Source organism: Aquila chrysaetos, chromosome 9 (assembly GCF_900496995.4).
Source record: "Aquila chrysaetos chrysaetos chromosome 9, bAquChr1.4, whole genome shotgun sequence".
NCBI lineage: Eukaryota > Metazoa > Chordata > Aves > Accipitriformes > Accipitridae > Aquila > Aquila chrysaetos.
The window spans coordinates 20,214,848-20,232,488 of NC_044012.1; the positions used below are offsets into that span (position 1 = coordinate 20,214,848).

At 41.4% G+C, this 17,641-nt stretch overlaps 1 protein-coding gene across 3 annotated transcripts in view; it reads left to right on the plus strand.

Annotated features, from left to right (window-relative positions):
- The first annotated feature begins 5,106 nt into the window (after positions 1 to 5,106).
- NFATC3 (nuclear factor of activated T cells 3) overlaps positions 5,107 to 17,641 on the plus strand; it is a 76,919-nt gene continuing 64,384 nt past the window's right edge. For 2 of the 3 annotated variants that reach the window (XM_030025264.2, XM_041125825.1), the window contains exon 1: positions 5,107 to 5,455. In XM_030025264.2, coding sequence (XP_029881124.1) covers positions 5,356 to 5,455 — 100 coding nt within the window. In that variant the 5' untranslated portion in view covers positions 5,107 to 5,355. The remainder of the gene's footprint in view (positions 5,456 to 17,641) is intronic. The other variant, XM_030025263.2, reaches the window with a different exon arrangement.

Consider the following 17,641-nt stretch of genomic DNA (forward strand, 5'->3'; position numbering starts at 1 on the left):
TCTTATGCAAACATCACTGTGCATTAAAGGAGGTTGTTCTTGTTCTGGTAGCAATCTCCGTTGTCATCTGATTTCACTCACAAACCACTTTAGGCTTTGTAATAAGACTCTAAGGTATCTGTAAAAGCAGTCATTTCAGAAGCAAGAACTCGTGCCTGGAGCGTCCTTATATATTGATATCAGTAATAAAGCAGCTGATAATTTTACTTTCCTTTCACTTGGTGATCTGAGAGCAGAATACTATGAATATAAAGTCTGTGAAAAGAGCCATGCAGTTAAGTGCCAGATTTCTAGACCCTCTAGTCTTTTTAACATGTGTGATGGTAACCTCCAAATGGGAGGATTCCAACCTGCTCCGTAAAACTATAGAAATATAAAGTAGCAGCAAACTTTATGAAGTAGTGTCTGCTTTACATGGCAGAATGTTAAACAAACAATAAAGCAAAGCAATGGTTGTTAATGTAAAAATATATTGAAGAAAAATATATTAAAGTGTACTAATATGAATGCAGTAAGTTTAGGAGAGCGATGAAACTTCTTGGGGAAGATTGTAAAATGGTTAAATGAGACTGTGACCTCATTAAGTTTTTATGTAGGTATGTTTTTGTCAACACACACGTTGTAGCCAATCTTTTTTTTTTAAACTTTGTAATCTTGCTATTACAAATGCCCCATTGATCAAGTTGTAATCAATCCTTAAAAGGATGACTGCAGATTTTCACTGAAAACTTAAAATTTATCCAAGTTCAGTCGAATTACTCCCTTTTACTCTATCTGCTTTTACCATGTATTCTAATGCCTGAATTAGGACAACTCCTAATTTTCCTACAAAACTTTCCAATCTGCTTTTGTTTTTGTTTTCCTTTTAATTCCCCAACGGCAGAAGTTTCACATTTCACCCAGGCACTGGTAATTAGCCAAGGAAATTATTTAAAATGCCAGATGTCACATATTAAATATAAATAACCTATGACCTTGTGTGCAGAATGCAAGCCCCTTTCCTATATGACTGCTGAATTTAACTTTCTTGAACATAGCCTGTATACTGAAATAGTATCTTTCTCCTACATAACACCATTCTGCAAGCTTAGAAAATGGATGTGCCTTGTTAGCTGTTAGAGACATAAAGGCTGTGATAATTTTGTTTTTATGCCATTTGCAAATGAGTTTAAGTGTGTAAGTATACATTCAGACTGGTCAAAAAATTTCCCTTGTACTCGTGCTTTTTTCAATAGCAGCTGTAAAAGGCATAACCATAGATACAGCCAAGGAACACTGTCTGCTGATTCCAGGAGTCTTTCTCTGTGCTTTCTCATCTGCCCTTTCTATGCCACACTGGTGTGTGTGGCTTCTAAACAGGTCCAGATTCAACCACAAACGGGAACAAGATCAAGCACATGAAATACAACCTTATGTGTTAATTCTTAATTCGAGGCTGTTTGGTTTATTGAATCATGCAGAACGAATGCCTGACCATGCTTCTTCCAAAGCCTATTCTGGCTACAATTGCACAGCTGGGTTTGATTTGCTGCCCATAGGAAGGGGGGAGGAATCCCTATTACTCCAAGACAAATACAGATCTGGGATGTGGCTGCAGATCCAGAATTCCTAGCTATCCAGCATAGGATGATGTGTGGAAAATAAAACACAGCACAATGTAGCCCTCAGGTTTTTGGAGCCGAAAGTCACAACACGCCTAGAAAATAGCCCCAGTTTGGAAAGGATTCAAATACCACAGGAAGCGCGTTCCTTCCTTCTCAAGGCACACGCAGTAACTCCAGCTTCTGACCAGATCAAGGTGTATCCCCATCTGGATGCAATAACACAGCCTAAAAGCAGCAAGGATGGAAACCACCTATGCATATTAAATAAATGAATAAATAAAAGCACCCCCTCCTCACAAAACCACGAGTGAAATAAAGTTGCCCTCGTTACTGCCACCGTTTCATCTCTCAATAGCAAGCAAAAGCCAAATCAGCCATGCATGCCGTGGACCTCAAGCACAGAGGTTGACATAAATCCCTGGAAATTGATGTAAGCCCACGTCAGTCGTTTTAGGGCTTCTGCCAACTCACTCTCAGTCACGCCCCAATTACCCTTTAGCTGTATAGAAAGGGTTTGAAGGTGTTTTTCTTTTTACAAATTCAAATGCAGAAAGGATGCGCATTTTGGTGCAGTAGGACAGAGCAAAATGAAAAATATGGTGAAGACAAGACAAAGGATGTTGCTGGCAAAAAATGGAAGTTCTGAACTCAAAGACAGATACGTCTGATTTTGATGTAAAAAGCCTTATAAAGATTACTGTAGATAACTATTAATTGCTTAGAATACCACCTTACCTTCTACTGTTCTGTAAATTCTTATCTTGTTAGCTAGATGGTCACAACATAACCAATTACTCTATTTTATTTTAGGATATATAGTCCTTTTTAATTGACAGCTGTAGGTAGGACTAAAAGCACTGCCTAACGACCTGCATGTATCACAGTTTTCTGAATGAATACTGTCTCAAACAGGGGAGAAAAGATTTGTTTTACAGTTAAGGGAAAGGAACAAGACAATAATACACATTTTTTTTAATTTAGCATACTCATTAGAAATATACTCTGAGCATCTTATCAAGGAACATGGATAAAATACTTGTGTTCCAATTTCCCCTTATGGAGAGAACAAGTTTGGTTGTATTTTTCTCCAGGGACATGCATAATGAATAAACTACTGGTATAGCAGAACAGGAAACTGCTATGGTTACTCCACATGTTGTAATCTGACACAACAATTATTTAACAATAAGACAAATTCTAATATATCTGCTTTGAAAATGTGAAAGATTACCCAAAAGTTTTTAGACAAAAATTAGATGCTCAGAGCCATTTTATATGTGGTATATTTTTCTGAATTGTTCATCGTAGACCTGTTTTCATTCAAGAATACATGAGGGTTTTTCTTAACCATAGTTAATCCAATTACACATTCTTTTCCAGCTTGTCTTGCTACGTGACCTTGGATTTAAAGGTAAAAAGAGGCTACATGCCAACTGGGTGTGAGCTTCTTACAAAGGTTCGGGCTTCCTTCAGGAGAGGGAGTTGGCTACCCTAACAAGAGCATCAACCTTTGGTTTAAGTATTGTAGGAACAGGAGGTTTAGTTGCTGATGTGTTTTAGGTAAAGAAATAGCTAGTGGTGTGTGGGAAGTGACAACAGAAAGGACAGTGCATTAGAAGATTAAGATAAACATATGGCTGCTTTGTAGCCTGGGCACTAGAAGCAGCTTCCAGCTTCCCGTTTTCACTTGGGCAAACTCTTCCTGTCCCAAGTTCTACACAGTATTTTTTAATGTGCTGCTTTCTGTTTCCACTAGAAATGCAAGGTCACAAAGCAGCTTTTCATTTAGGCTTGCTTTCTTCAGCATAGATTACTGATCTTCCTTATAAGTGCACAGATAGAATTAACAGAACTCTTTCAAAAGCCTGATGGACTGAGAATTTTGCACTGTAGCCAATTTCTCTTCACGCTAGCCTTCTTTTCTCACTTTCACGCACCGTCTGTAAAGAGAACATCTAGATACAATTGCATGCATGGGATTATGATATGCCTGTTTGGATCCATCTCAACAACAAACACAAAAAGACCCTGAGCATAGTAACAACTTGAATTAGCTATTTATGAATCAAACAATATTAACAGATAAATCTGTAATTTCCACATGGCCATGGAGTCATGAGACGCTAACTCTAGGTCAGGTAATTTTTCACGTAAGTAATGAAACCTGGTCCTTTAATGTTTAAAAAGATATAGCAATGATATTCTGGTTAATACGAGTTTCAGTGTCCATAACCAGTATCTGTAAATGTATGTAAATATCACATAACTATATAAGCCAGTGTGACTGGCTGCGAGTAGTAGTTTAATTCCCATCAATGCCCAAGTTTCAGCACAAGCCTAAAATCTTCCTAGATCACATACATTGAGGATTAATCTTTTACTAATTCCACAGCACCCAGCAAAGGTTTCATTAAGTTGCTCTAGGATTTCTTGCACTGCAAATTCCAGACACATCAGGCCAATTACAGTTTCTATGCTGCCATCCGCAGCTGGGAACAGATGCTCCTGCTATATGAACAATGTAAATTCTACATTTTCTTTTGCCCCTTTTATTTGTCTTTCAACCTTAATGCAAGGCAAAACAATAGGTGATGGTGCGTTGCTGTGCAGGCAGAGTATTCTGAAACTTCTGTGCTCTTCCTAATAACTACGTGGCTCCTTTTATTGACGGCATACATTGCTAGAAAGTATTTTAATTAGTCTTCGTACAGTTGTTTCATCGCCACTGTTTCCAAGGAGCCTGGAAGGTAAGTGGCTAACAGCTTAGAGTCCTTCAGCTAGCATTTGTTACCCAAGCTACATTCCCCAGCTTACGACAACCTACCTAATTACCCGAGCCGTTAATTGGTGCCAAGAACACCACCTATCTAAGTGAGATTCTTCTCAAGACTCTAACGTGAAACCCGCATCCCCCAAGGGTTTTGCTCTTTGGCTCTCACAGGCTGCAATTCCCGCCTTGCAGGAGGGTTCACACACGGGCCCCCGAAGTCGTCGCATCGCGGCCCGGCTGTGGCGGACCGGCGCTCCCGCTCACGGCAGCCGCCTCGCCGAGAACGGGCCCCGCAGAGCCCCGGGCACGGCGGCCCCTGCTCGGCGGCGGGGCGACACGTGGCACCCGCACCCCGCGCGCTGCCCCGCCCCTTTGTGCTCAGCTGGCTCCATCGGATTGGGCGCCCGCGCCGGGCCGACCAACCGACTACAACCCCCGGCAGCCCCCGCGGCGCGATGCGAGGCGGGCTCTCCGCGCCACGTGACCTGCAGCGAGGCGTCCCTCCTCCCTCAGCGGCATCGGTGCGGGTCACGAGGCGCCGCCGGTGTCGCCGACGTCACCGCGTGAAAGAGAGACCAACTGTGGGAAACGTCGGCGAGGGGCGGGGCAGCCCGGCGGGGCTGGGGGGGGTGGTTGGGGGCGCTGCCCCGGGGGCACGGCGCGGGGGCGGGGCCGGCGAGTGCGCGGGGCGGGGGCGGGGCCAGCCGCGGCCCGTAGTAGGCGCCCTCCCCCCGCCGCGACTGACAGAAGGCGCCCGGGCACGGGAGCTCGCGCTGGGGCTGGAGCCGCCGCCCGCGCCGCCGCCTCCCCGCGCGCTCCCCTCCCTCCCCCGCCCCCTCCCTCCCTTCCCTCCAGCCGCGGCGCCATCCGGTGTTATGAGGCGGCCCTGAGGGGCGGCGGCGGCGGGGAGCGCAGCCCGGCAGGAGCCCGGCGCGGCCCGGCAGGGCGACGGGGTCTCGCTTCGCTTCACCGGCCAAACCCATGACTACGGCAAACTGCGGCGCCACCGACGAGTTCGACTTCAGGCTGATCTTCGGGGAGGACGGGCAGCCTGGCCCCGGGCCGCCGCTGGGGCCTGCAGGTGCGCTCCTCCGCAGCCGGGTCGCGGCCGCTCCCCTCCCGCCGGGCCCGGGCCGGGCTGGGCTGGGCTGGGGGGGTCGGCTTCCTGTTTTCCTGCGAGTAAGGCGAGGGCGGGGGGGGGGCCTGCCGCCTGCCCCGCCGCCGGAGGCGGGAGAGCGGGGGGTGAGGGGGGGGGGGGGAGGGAGCGGCGCCGTCCCTCCTCCCTCAGGCTGCGTCCGCTTCACGGCGCCGCTCCCCTCCCCTCCCCGGCGGGACGTGGGGGGCTGAGGGGGGCGATGCCGCCCGCGGGGCCGGGCCGCGGCTCTCCGGGCCTCTCGCCGCCGTTACAACTTTCTTTGGGAAAAGAAACCCAAGAACCCGCGCCGTGCGGGAGGAGCCTCCCCCGGGGCGCGGTGGCTTCGGCGGGGGGAAGGCCCCGGCTCTCGTGGAGGCGGGGGGACGGTTTGGATCTGGTAGGCCTGCGCCCGCGCCCCCCCCCCCCCCCCCGCCCCGGCCCCGCGTCCCGCCGCCTCTGGCGCAGGTAGCGGCGGGGGGAACCGGCCGGCCGTCGCCTGGGCTGCCGGCGCCGAGCTTGGGTCGCCTCCCAGGGCTTGGGGGAGGGCGATCGGCGGGGCCTCCCGGTGAGGTACTGCGCGCCGTTAAGTTCGGCACAGGGCAGCGAGCAACAAAACGTCGATGGGGTTGGACTAGAGACTTGGTTGGGACTCTTGCGGTGAAAAGTTTCAACCGAACTGTTGCCCGTATATAAAGCATCGTCGTTACTCCGGCGTGTTCTTAGAAACTTTGTGTACATGCGTGTATGTACGTGTGGATGGGCAAAACACTGCGAGTTGAGCTGTGATGGCTGTTTGGGTCCGTATGTACGGGTATGTACATACGTTTCAGAGTGCTTCCATTTTATTCGGTTTTGTAGTATTGGAGCCTGAAAATCCCGTTTAAAAAGACTCGTGTTTCTTTAAACCGCAGAAAATGAAGTATTCCCTGTAAATTATGGTGTGGGGAATCAATAAGAGCCAGCTGTGCAGTGTGTAGCTGCACCAAGAGTTCGATGGCTGCGTGCTTTTTACCTGACCTACTTGAAATAAGTATTAATGGGTGATGCACTGTCTTAAGTCTAATTGGTTAGATGATAAGATAGGTCTGAAACATGACTGTACCCAAGCTAAATGATGCAGCCATGTTGTTTTGTTCTCTGACTTGGTTGTCTGCATAAGTTGATTAGAAAAAAAATTGTCTGATACAGTCTGTATATAACCCAGTGTGGACACTCGGGGTTAATTTCTTACAAAATCTCTAACTTTCTTGATGCTAAGATTTAGTTTACAGATCTCTTCAGATAAGGGGAGATTCTCTTTGCCTATTTTGCACCTTAAGTGGAATAGCAGATGGCCCTTTTGGGAAGGGGGCTAGCCAAAGAAATGCATTACAGTACCATAAGAAAACAATGGGGAATGTTAACAAATTACAACAAAAATAATTATGACACCCCTATTTCTATTCTTTTCACATAAAACTAGTAGTCTAAACTGTGCTTCTCCATCAGTGATAGATGAGACTGAGAAAACAAGTTGCTTAGAAAACTGGAAATACTAGTGGCACTCCATTCACTTTTATAATATTTGTATTTTGGTAGCATTCCCTAACAAGCAGTTTAGATATTACTCTGAATATAGAGAATTTTCCATGCTTGATAAATCAAAACTATTTTTAAGGCAAATTTGAAAATCTGGTATTCAGACCATGACCTGATTTGTTTGCTGTAGCTTTCAGTAAGAAATCCTACATCTGCATCTGTAGCTCGGCAATTTCACTGTTTTGTGGAATACTGGAGATGATCTCTCCTGCTGTGCACAGATGTGGTCTTCAGAGGAAAGGGTTAGAATAGGTCTCTGCCTTCAAGTATTCTATTAAAAGGATTGCCAGAGTTTAGCTGTTAGAGAGGACCCATATTGGAAATCTTATATTTTTCACTTCCCCTTCTTCCGAGTATATTAGATGAATAAAAGTTCTTGGATCTCCCTAAAGCATGTATTTCATAATCTCATATCACTTGCTTCAATGATACTGTCTGTTGTGCAGCAAAGTAAGCGTAAGGGTATTTTTTTTCTAATGTGTGCTAGTAATAAAATGTGTACGTCACAGGGAAAGTTGCTTAATTTGAAATAAATAATATTAAAATTACTAAGTCTTCAATGAACATGGAGAACACTTGAAAACATGTTCTCATGCTTCATGCTGTATCTCCAGAAGTTTGGGATTGGCATCTTTGTGAAAGAAGCATCTAGTAGTAAGTTCTCGTGTAAATAACATGGGAATGTACGTTAATGCTTTTTTCTTTTATGCTGACACTACTGTAGTGTTGTGAGGATGTTATTCTTTTATATATGTACATATATAGGTATATATATTTATATATTTTATCTGTATTTTCAATCAAAAGCAAGAGAAAGTAAGCTATTCTTTCATTACTTTTAATATACTTTTGATTTCTGAACTATTAAGAAAATCCTAGTCCCAAGCAGTAGATTACCCTTTTTATGACATCAAAAGGACAATAAGAAATTAAATCAACTGGGATTCTGAGTTATTATACAGAACAATTTCAGTGGGTTGCAGGATAGTAGAACTAATGTACTTAGTTTTGTGATAAGTGGCAGGAATTGAGACTAATGTTCTGCAGTAGTGCTTGTGCGCTTGATCTGAAAGTTGTAGTTCCTGCTGCAGAGGGGAATGCATGAAAGATGGTTTAAAGATGCTTGAAAGTCTGTAGTCTAATACTGCAATCTTTGCAGCATACTTTACTTGAAATCAAAGGGATAGCCCATTTCATATATCTTGTGAACTGAAGTACAGATATGCTCAGGTGGTTGCTAAATAAGAGATTGCCAAAAGCTCTTCAGCTGCTTTTAAGTGGAAGTTGGGTACTAAGCACCTTCTCCAAAATCTTGCTTTCTTCTCCTCTGACAGTTTGTGTCCTTGTCCCAAAGAAGAAAGAAATTATCACTTTGATTTTTGCAGTGTTTGGCACTCAAAACAGGTGGTACAGTTCGAGGTACTAATGAGCTTCATCTTTTTCTGACAAAATAATTCAGGCCTCCAGTGCCCAAAGGTAATGCTACAGTGCACTTTGAAGTGAACTAAATCTCTTTGGTATACTCTTTCTTGCAAAACTGTTTGGTTAGTTGCAGTAGCATCTGATTGCATCTTGCCACCTTGTATCAGTTGCATTTGAAACGCCTAAGTAGGCATTTGAATTACAGTATCGTTCAGATCCTGTACAGTCTACTAAAATAGATTGTCATGTAACTAACTTTGTTAATTAATTTATTTGAGGTGCCACCATATTTGGTCTTTTTGATGAAGAGATTTTTGAGATGTAATGTGTGACACCTGAATAATTGAATTTAACTTAAATATTTTTCTAATGATGCCCCTATCCCCTTCACCCCCAATCCCTGGTTTTGCAATACTATTCAATATAATTTTGGGAAGTTTACCTAGAATTTATTAAGCATTAAGCAAATAAACTGCATTAAGCTCTTCACACTACTGTTAAAAACTCTGCTAAGGATGCGGTATACTGTTTAAACGCCAAACAGTGCAAAAAGGGAGCAAGTACAAGTTGCTATGATTATTTCTTTAGCTGAATTTTTATTTTAAGGGTTTATCTTCTATTTTAAACAATGAGTTTTGACAAGGTAAGGGCCTTTAAAGAACTTGGGGTACGTAGTACTAAGCTGCAAATTCAGGACCTTGTACAGTTCTGTAACATCCACAGTTATATCGTGTTGGCATGTGTAATAGGGACTGACTTAAAATTAGAGGCTGCAAACTGTTCAATATCCAGAAAATGAATTATTTAATTATTTGGGAAATTCTGACAGATAAGTTACTGATACTGCTGTTTAGAATCCTGTCTAAAATGTTCCTGTTATTTCTGATTAAGTCCTCTAAGAGCAAAAGACGGGCTGAGGTTTTGTTACCCAGTAAAACAGAGTAATATGTGGAATTTCACCCTCACCCACCTTTTGTTCTTGGGTTATGAAGTAGAGGGAAATTCATATTATCTTTCAATATAATTAATTATCCTTGGTTGATTTTGTTTATTTGTTTTCCCAAAATATGAGTGCTTTAAAAGTACTGATAAAAATACCCTCCTTGGACTTAGGGTTCATAGTATCTGTTTTATTTTCTTGGAAACTATGAAACAAGCTGAAAAGAGGTTCTCCATGTTTCCTGTGACTTAATATTTGGTTAAGTAATACTATTTAGTAATCTCGTTACAGATGCATCTCACAATCTTTCTTACCATACTTTTCAGAAGAAAAGTATGAAAAATATCGCAGTTCTGTGATGAATTTAGTGACAATTCAAAGCACCTTTGCAAGCTGGAGCCTTGCTCTGGATAAGGACAGCATATCTGGATTTGGATCCTTAGTTTATTTGAAAACTTCTATACTCTTGTTCTCGAGGTGGTTTGTTTTCTTTTTTTTTTCCCTGTAGCTTTGAGCTATTGGCTTATTGGTTTGAGGCTGTTGCTGAATATCAAGATTGAAATACACATTTTGCCATTGTGACTGTCAAAGTAAACCTAATATTTTCTTCTGAAGCTGTCTGTGTCTGACCTGCTTTCTCTATGAGCACCTGTGAGCTGCTTGGGCTGCTCAGCAGTTACCTCCTGCCCATGTGTTAAGCACTCTGAAGCGATGATGGGTGCTGAATTTATCCTCAGTAGCTAGGCAGAGTTCTCTGTAGCAAAAACAGGCACTATATATGTGTCATTTAATTTAGATATGTAGTAAAAGTCTTAAAACCAATGATTTGTACTGAAACACCACCACAATACTAGTCTTTATAGCCTTGCCTTGATCATTAATACGTAAAGTGTTCTTCTTCACTTCTTAAATGTGTGTATTCGTGACAGGTATTTCTGACAGGGATTGTTGATACAGAGTAGGAAACAGCCTAAGCTGTTTACAGAAGTTTGCAGTGTGCTTGAACTTTTCATTCTTTTCCCTAAGATGGCGATTAAGGTAAGCAATACTAATAAAGTCAAGTTGTGATAGGAAAGAGAGTAGTCTTATAATTTGACTGAGTGGAAAATTAAGGGCTGGATGCTGGCAATAATTGTGAACTTGAGGTGTGAGCTGACTGAGGGTTGCTCTTGGTGAAATTCATTTTTGTGATCACATGCTTCTGATCCAGAACTGCTACAAAGTTTGTTTTCCTTAGAGTAAGGGAAACTGGTGAGACATGGTCTTCTGAAGTCTTTTTAACAAACCATCTTGCACACCTGCATGGTTCACATTGTTTTATTCCTTCTAAAAGTCTTTTTTATTCTGTTTAGCTTTGGTTGCCTATATAAATGGGTAGGAGAGCAAGTCTGTGCACAAGATAGTGACTCTGTGGTTAATATGTATAATTTGAGCCATCCATATACATACAGCTGTCTGTGCTGGCCTGTAAGCATTTGCTGTGCAAAAGAGTGCTCATGTGGATTAAGACTAGGATCAACTGGTGCAACTTTAAGAAAGGAATGAATGGACAAGTTGCTTGAGTCTGTTTATTTTTTTCTCCCTTAGACATAAATGATACTTTTAAACAGAAATGTTTGTTTGTTTATTAGATATTGAGCATTAAATGTATTGTGATAGGAACCACCACTTGAGGGAAATTTAGTTACTATAATTTTATTTTACAAGCTAGTGGATGCTGGTATCTGTGCATGTAAAAGGATGACATGCAGGGACACAATGCAAATCAGTCATAGTCTGTGGTTATATAACCTGCTGATCGAGGGGAGGAGGGAAAACAAAACAGCTGCATCTGACCAAAAATAGAGGGTCTTTGACAAGAACCTTGTGACTTCAAGATAACTTAAGAGAGATGCTGAGGAAGAACTAAAGGAAAATGTGTATTAAAGTCAGATCTGGTATCAATGGAGTCAGAGTTGCCTGGCCATTAAGAGTAACAGATTAAGATGGTAATCCTGGGAAGCTGACACGTTTGGGTATGTTGTGTTTTTTTCACAGTATGCTGGCTAAATGAAGTCTTGCCTGTTTGGATAAAGCTTGACCAGGATGAGACCATTTGGAAAAATACCAAACTCTCTTGTGTGCTGTTGCAAAGCAGTTGTAGTTGCACCTGATCTAATTTCATAACTTTTATGGTTTGACATATGGTTCTTGGATTGCTGCATAGTGCATCGAGAATCACTGTGTAGTGAGTCACTATGTAGTCCAGGGATTTGAAACAGATCCCTGTTTCAAATTTGTTTTCAAGTTTGACAGAATATCACTTACTTTGTGTGTGAATTCGTAGTCGCACCTTATACTCTGTCCCGTTCCCTTCCACCTGAATTATGGGCACAGTGCAAATGAAAACAAATCCTGAGAGTTGGGATGTGGGAGATGGGCAGGGTACAAAAGCATTTATGCTAATGCTCTTATCTTACATATTTCTGAAAATTAGGAATAAGCTCTTTCTTTCTTCAAAGTAAAAAGTAGTCCTCTGCTTAAAACATGATGGTCTTTTTCCTTTTGTTTGTGTTGTACTACTGCAAGCAGTTTATCATATCCCACCTGAAGAGTAGCCAAATAAGTAATGTTGCTGTGAATGAGTGAGAAATGAGAGTAGATTGAGCCTGGATCAATAGTAAGCAGCAGTTTGGCTGTTCACAGCAGTAACGTAAATACGGGAGTTGTTGCCTAAAGCTGCCCTAGTGGGCCAGGGAAGTACGTGGAGCAGATTTGGCAGTAAGCCCAGCCTGTAAAACAACATCCAAGTCCTTGCATTTGTCCAGGCATGCCATGTGGGGTTCGAATGACAGTGGAATTTAAGATGAGTGAAATGATCAGTAAGGCTAAGTAAAATTGCAAGGCAGGAGCAAGCTTATTAACAAGCCATCATTCTCTTCTACCTTTAGTCCACCTATGTCTGAATATTCTGGTGAAATAGAACATTAAAAAAAATTGTGGGACTGTTCAAAGTCATTCAGGGAAGGTCAGTTTAAATCTGAAGAACTGCAGAACTGGTTGATAAGCAGTCTTTTGGGTTGTGTTGTGGCCTGCACATCTCATGAGTTAACTGAACAGCTGCACTTAATCATTTACGTGGCTCTTCTGATTAAATGTCTTAGTGGCACTGAATACTTATGGTTACGTTTCAGACAAAGGAGGATAGGTGTGATAGAAGAGAAGATACTTTTGTCAGTTTTCTTTGGGAGGCCCAGTCCTCATTTTTATGTACCTGGGGGAAGGAGAGAAGAATCAACTTTCTGGGGATCTGACTACAAACCCATGATCTTTCAGCAATAAATTAATGAAAATAGAACACTGGTTTGGGTTTGTGTTGCATTTTTGTTGTTGTTTTTTAAAGCAGAAACAAAAACTTCATCTGAGGCTGCATAAAAGACATTTGTAGGTAGAAACATGAGCAGGTACTTACAGCTAATTTATTACTCCCAGAAATGTAGATTCATATTATTCATATTAATATTTAGATTAATAGCAATTGCTAGTTTAAAAAATGGCTTCTCAGACTGCATTTGGAAGATTAGTCACCACTTCTAACAATGAGAAATGTTTTTAATATAGCAAAATTGCTGGATGGAGTTGGATTTTTTCTGTTTGTTTTTTAACAGGTTGGTGGAGAGGCTTATTTTCAAAGTCTTGTAAATATTCCTCTTTGGACTTTCTCTTGGGTCCTTTCAAACTGAGATCTTTCCTTTTTTTTTATGTATGAGGTTATTCAAGATTGCAGGAGGCAAATAACTTTGAATTCATTGCTTAATGAGAAACTTCATGTTTTAGCAGCTGCTAACTGCTTTTTAGGAACAAATTCTGGGATAAATTTTTTTTAATCCCAGATTTATTTAATTTTTCTATAGTTTTGTAAATAGAAAAAATGGGAAGATTGCTTAAACATAAATTCAGGGATAAACAGTGTTTGTACTATGCTGGAGAGGAATGGAATTGTGACTTGATTGTAGCTGTGACAGGGCACAAAGTGTTACCTTCTAACTAGAGTTGTTTTACAGAGTAACCCTTTGCATCTTCATACCCAAAATGAAAGCATACTCTAAAAACAGAATGGCGGGCTGATAACACAGTCATGGTGCATTTATTAACCATTAGTGACAATGATTCACTGCTTTTGATGGCTGCATAATGGGCTTTAATAATGTCTACAATGATTTATAGCTACTCATGTATCTTAGATGCTTTCTAGTAGTTGTTCTCTAAATGAAGAACACAAAGGAGATGAGGGGATGGAGTAACTGTGTGATTACAAAAGGCTTCAACAGTGTCATTTGGGATAACTGTACTCAAGTGACAAGGCCACAAGAGAATGTGTGGTTTAATCCAAAGAACCACTAAGAAAATCTGTCAACATTTTGTATTTTGCATAGCTTCTTTAAATTAGGTCAGAGTCTCTGTATTTCATCAATGTAATTTGTCAATTATAGGCTTTTGAGAGCAAATGCTACTGTCTTTCAAATTGCCTAGCTTTTTTGGCTGGGGGCAGGAGGTTAGGCTGATTAGGTACAGTATGTGGTGAAACCTCCACTCCTGCTGGAATAAATGCAAGCCATTTAGAACCCTGTGAAGAGATGCAAAGTTTCAGGGCTTGCATGTGGTACGGTTGTGAGGCATGCTAATATGGTCTCCCTTGTATTTCGGGTGATCATTCTGAAAGTTGCTGAAAAAACGGTGTTCGTGCTCAGCTTCAGCCTCCCCTTTCTCATTTGGCTGTGATTCCTGTTTCTGCCTGTTATGCTTACTGTGTCAATCTTAGCAAAGTGAATTCAAGGTGTTTCTGATCCTACATTCATGTGAGCAGCTGGGAAAACAGGAAAGTTTCAGATTATCATTTTGGCTCATTTCAGTCCTCTGATGTACAGAGCCTTTGAGTTTTGTGCACCTGAAGTCTACATTAAAGCTGTATTGCAAAATATATTGGTGAAAAGCTGTAAAGTTAATGATTTGAAATACTGAGTTAACTATATGGTAGGATTGCCTGCTGTGGAATGGTTTGCCCTCTGTCATGTTGTAGGACAGCTGCAGAAATACAGTGTAGTTTTGCTGAGGTGTGAAGAGTTTCCAAACTAGTTTGTTCAGATACTATCAATACCAGTTCTCTGCCTCTGTGTGTCATGCTCTGTTTGATAAACAGAAAGAGGCATGCCCCCATTTCGGTCTCCCTCTTACTGTGTAACCTCCCCCCACTGAAACTTCGTGCCTTGGCTTATTGCATTCCTTTTCTACCAATTTTCACAAAGACCCTAGCCTATGTCACCATGCTCTCCTGTAAACCAAAATATCCATTTTCTTGCACACTCCTGTCTTGTTTGCTATGGCCCTACTCACACATTCTGATCTTGGCAACTTGGGTTCTGCTCAGTGCTTGGTTCAGGACTGGAGCAGACTGTAAACCTGGAGGTGTGTCTGTGTAGAGCAGCAGGTTGCTATCAGCAAGCTCATTGGTGTTAGAAGTTGATCAGTGGTAAAGGCATCCATGTAGGTAGTTAGGTGAGGATTTCAGTTTATAGGTACAGCATAAACCAGAACTTTGAATAACTGGGGAGCCTTTTGTGGAGTCCGTTAGTTTTGCCCCCATAAAGGAAGAGTTAGGTTGCGGATGATAAATTGGCCTGCAGTACCAAGAATCTAGACAAACCTTTGGCTCGCAACTACAGCACGTAATTCTCCTATTCTCTTTAATCAGTATTTGCCTAATGTCCTCACTTATCTTTACTATTAGTCTTCTTCCTGTGGGTCAGGCACAACACAGCAGTTTTGGAGTGCTCCGTCTTCTCTCAGTTCCCATGTCTACACATACCAGGCATCTGGTATGCAATACTGGGATTGCAGGGCTGCAGTCCTTTCACAAATTCTAACAACCTATCATATAGAATAATATACTTCAACTTCAGAATAGCAGTGACAAATAGTCTGTTAATACTATATGTTAGTAACTGCTCCACAGATGTATTGTGTCATTTTAAGAATGTCCCCAAAGGCCATAGTGTATTTCTTAATATATTCTGAACTACTGGGTCGTGTTAAGCTGACTTTCTATCTAACACTGAATTGACAAATGAGGCTTCATCAAACTGGAGGGCAACAGCTTCCATTTTGTCTACAAGGGTATTATGCAGCAAAATACTGTGCCCTCTTGAATGATGTACCCACAGAGAAAAAAAGTAAGCAGAGAGGAGCCTGTAGAATTTACAGATTACAGTAAATATTTTTCTTTTTTAACCTGTTATGAGTATTAATGAATAATCCTTAAATACCAAACCACAAGCTCTATAAAGTTTTCATTTGAAGACATGCTTCATAATCAACCAGAAGTACCAGGAGAGCTGGAGAAGGCACATGTATAAACACTGCCTAGCACTTCCGGTTGCTATTTTCTGTTCTTGTAACTGAACTTAGAATGACTAATTCTTGTTGAACCTTACAGTTACAAGCTGGATTCTTTACCTGCTTTGTACATGACTTTTTATCAATGTATCTCAAAGCACTCTGTTATGAAAGATCATGAGAACTTACATTTTTTTAAAAGAAGGAAAAACCCCTCAGCTGAGATTAACTCCATTTGCTGCAACAGAAGCACATAATTTTCTGAAACATGCTTCTGACTTGAGCAGATGCATTTGATTTTCGTGTTTATTTAGTCTGTTTTTCTTACATGCCAAATAAAATTTAATGACTGTTCTTTCCCTATTTGGAACTTAATTCTGTTACTTCAGGGTGAAGCTGGATGTACTCGAAGACAGCCATTCTAGTTTAAATGCATACCAGGCTATGGCCTAAGGGTTTAGTTGCATGTTACATTTTTATTTGATAGTGAAAACACCTGCAGTTCCTGTCCTGGTTGCCTGTTTCTCCCCACGTCCTAAAGCTTGCTTTCCTGTCAGTTGTATGTGTATATATATATATATATATACAGGTGTTTACGTTAGTGCCCTGCAAATCTGATTGCCAAAATCGTCTGTGTTTAAAAACACCTTTCTTCTCATTTCCCCTCCCCCTTTGTGCATGCATGTGTGTGGGAGGGTAGTTGCTGCTGAAAAAAACATAACATGTAGTTACACCCTGAGAGCCAGTATGTTCTTATTTTATTCAATGTCAGTTGTAACCATTTGACATGCTGTATTATTCTCTTGCTTAAACTAGTGCAGCTTCATTATTATTCTGCGTTTCTACTGAGGATAATGAATTCTCATCCAGACTAGAATTTGGAAGAGACTGATAAGACCCCACTGTTGAGAAGATTGTTTTTCTTGTACGTTTCCAGTATTCTTGCTTAACAAAAGAAAAGGAGTGAAATTCTGATGGGCGCAACAGAGCTGCCTCTAGAGTACATGATTGACAGAAGTAAAATTTATTTTTATCCTTTTTGCGTTATCTGATATGACCATGAAACAGAGCACAAAATCATGGAAGAGGAAGAACTGCTTCATAAAATGACAGTTGTTGTAAGTCATCCTTTTCTGAAAGCTTAAACTTGCACTAGTGTTTTGTGTGTTGCTAAACTTGGTCTATAAGGATGTGTCTTTCCCCTGCTCCACCTTGCTACCTTAATTGTTTTCACAATTTATACTTTTTTAATACTAGATTTGGTGGCTTACTGGCCAGTTATATGCCTTATAAACTAATGCATTGCTGTGGATTTTTAGGGGGGCTTTGGGTTTGTGTGTTTTAAGTTGATGTTTAAACTTGTAGGAAGTGTCTCTGGAGAACTTACAGCTTGCAACGGAAAACTGGAGTTAAATACCCAATTATAGAACTTTAGTGCGGTAGTGTACCAACAAGAACTCTCATCCATTGTCTGTTTAAGTGCACAAAGGAAAACTATGACTATTGGGTCTTTATGAACTGCTGCAAATCAGTAGGATAATGAAATGAAAAAATGGAGCTGCATATGGTTTTTGTTCCTATTTACAGATATTTCTGTGGCATTCTATATAATACCATTGTGTTCAGAAAGAGATAATGGTAACTGTCACGAAAGAACTGAAAAACAGAAGATGTTGTAATTCTTTTTAAAGTTGGGGAGTGGAGGCAGATTATGTGACTTACCTGAGAATACACATGATGTCTGTGGCAATGCTCAAGTCTTTCCTCATGCTATTTAAAGGATTTGATTACTGATCTTGTTTTCGCAGTAGTATTTTTAT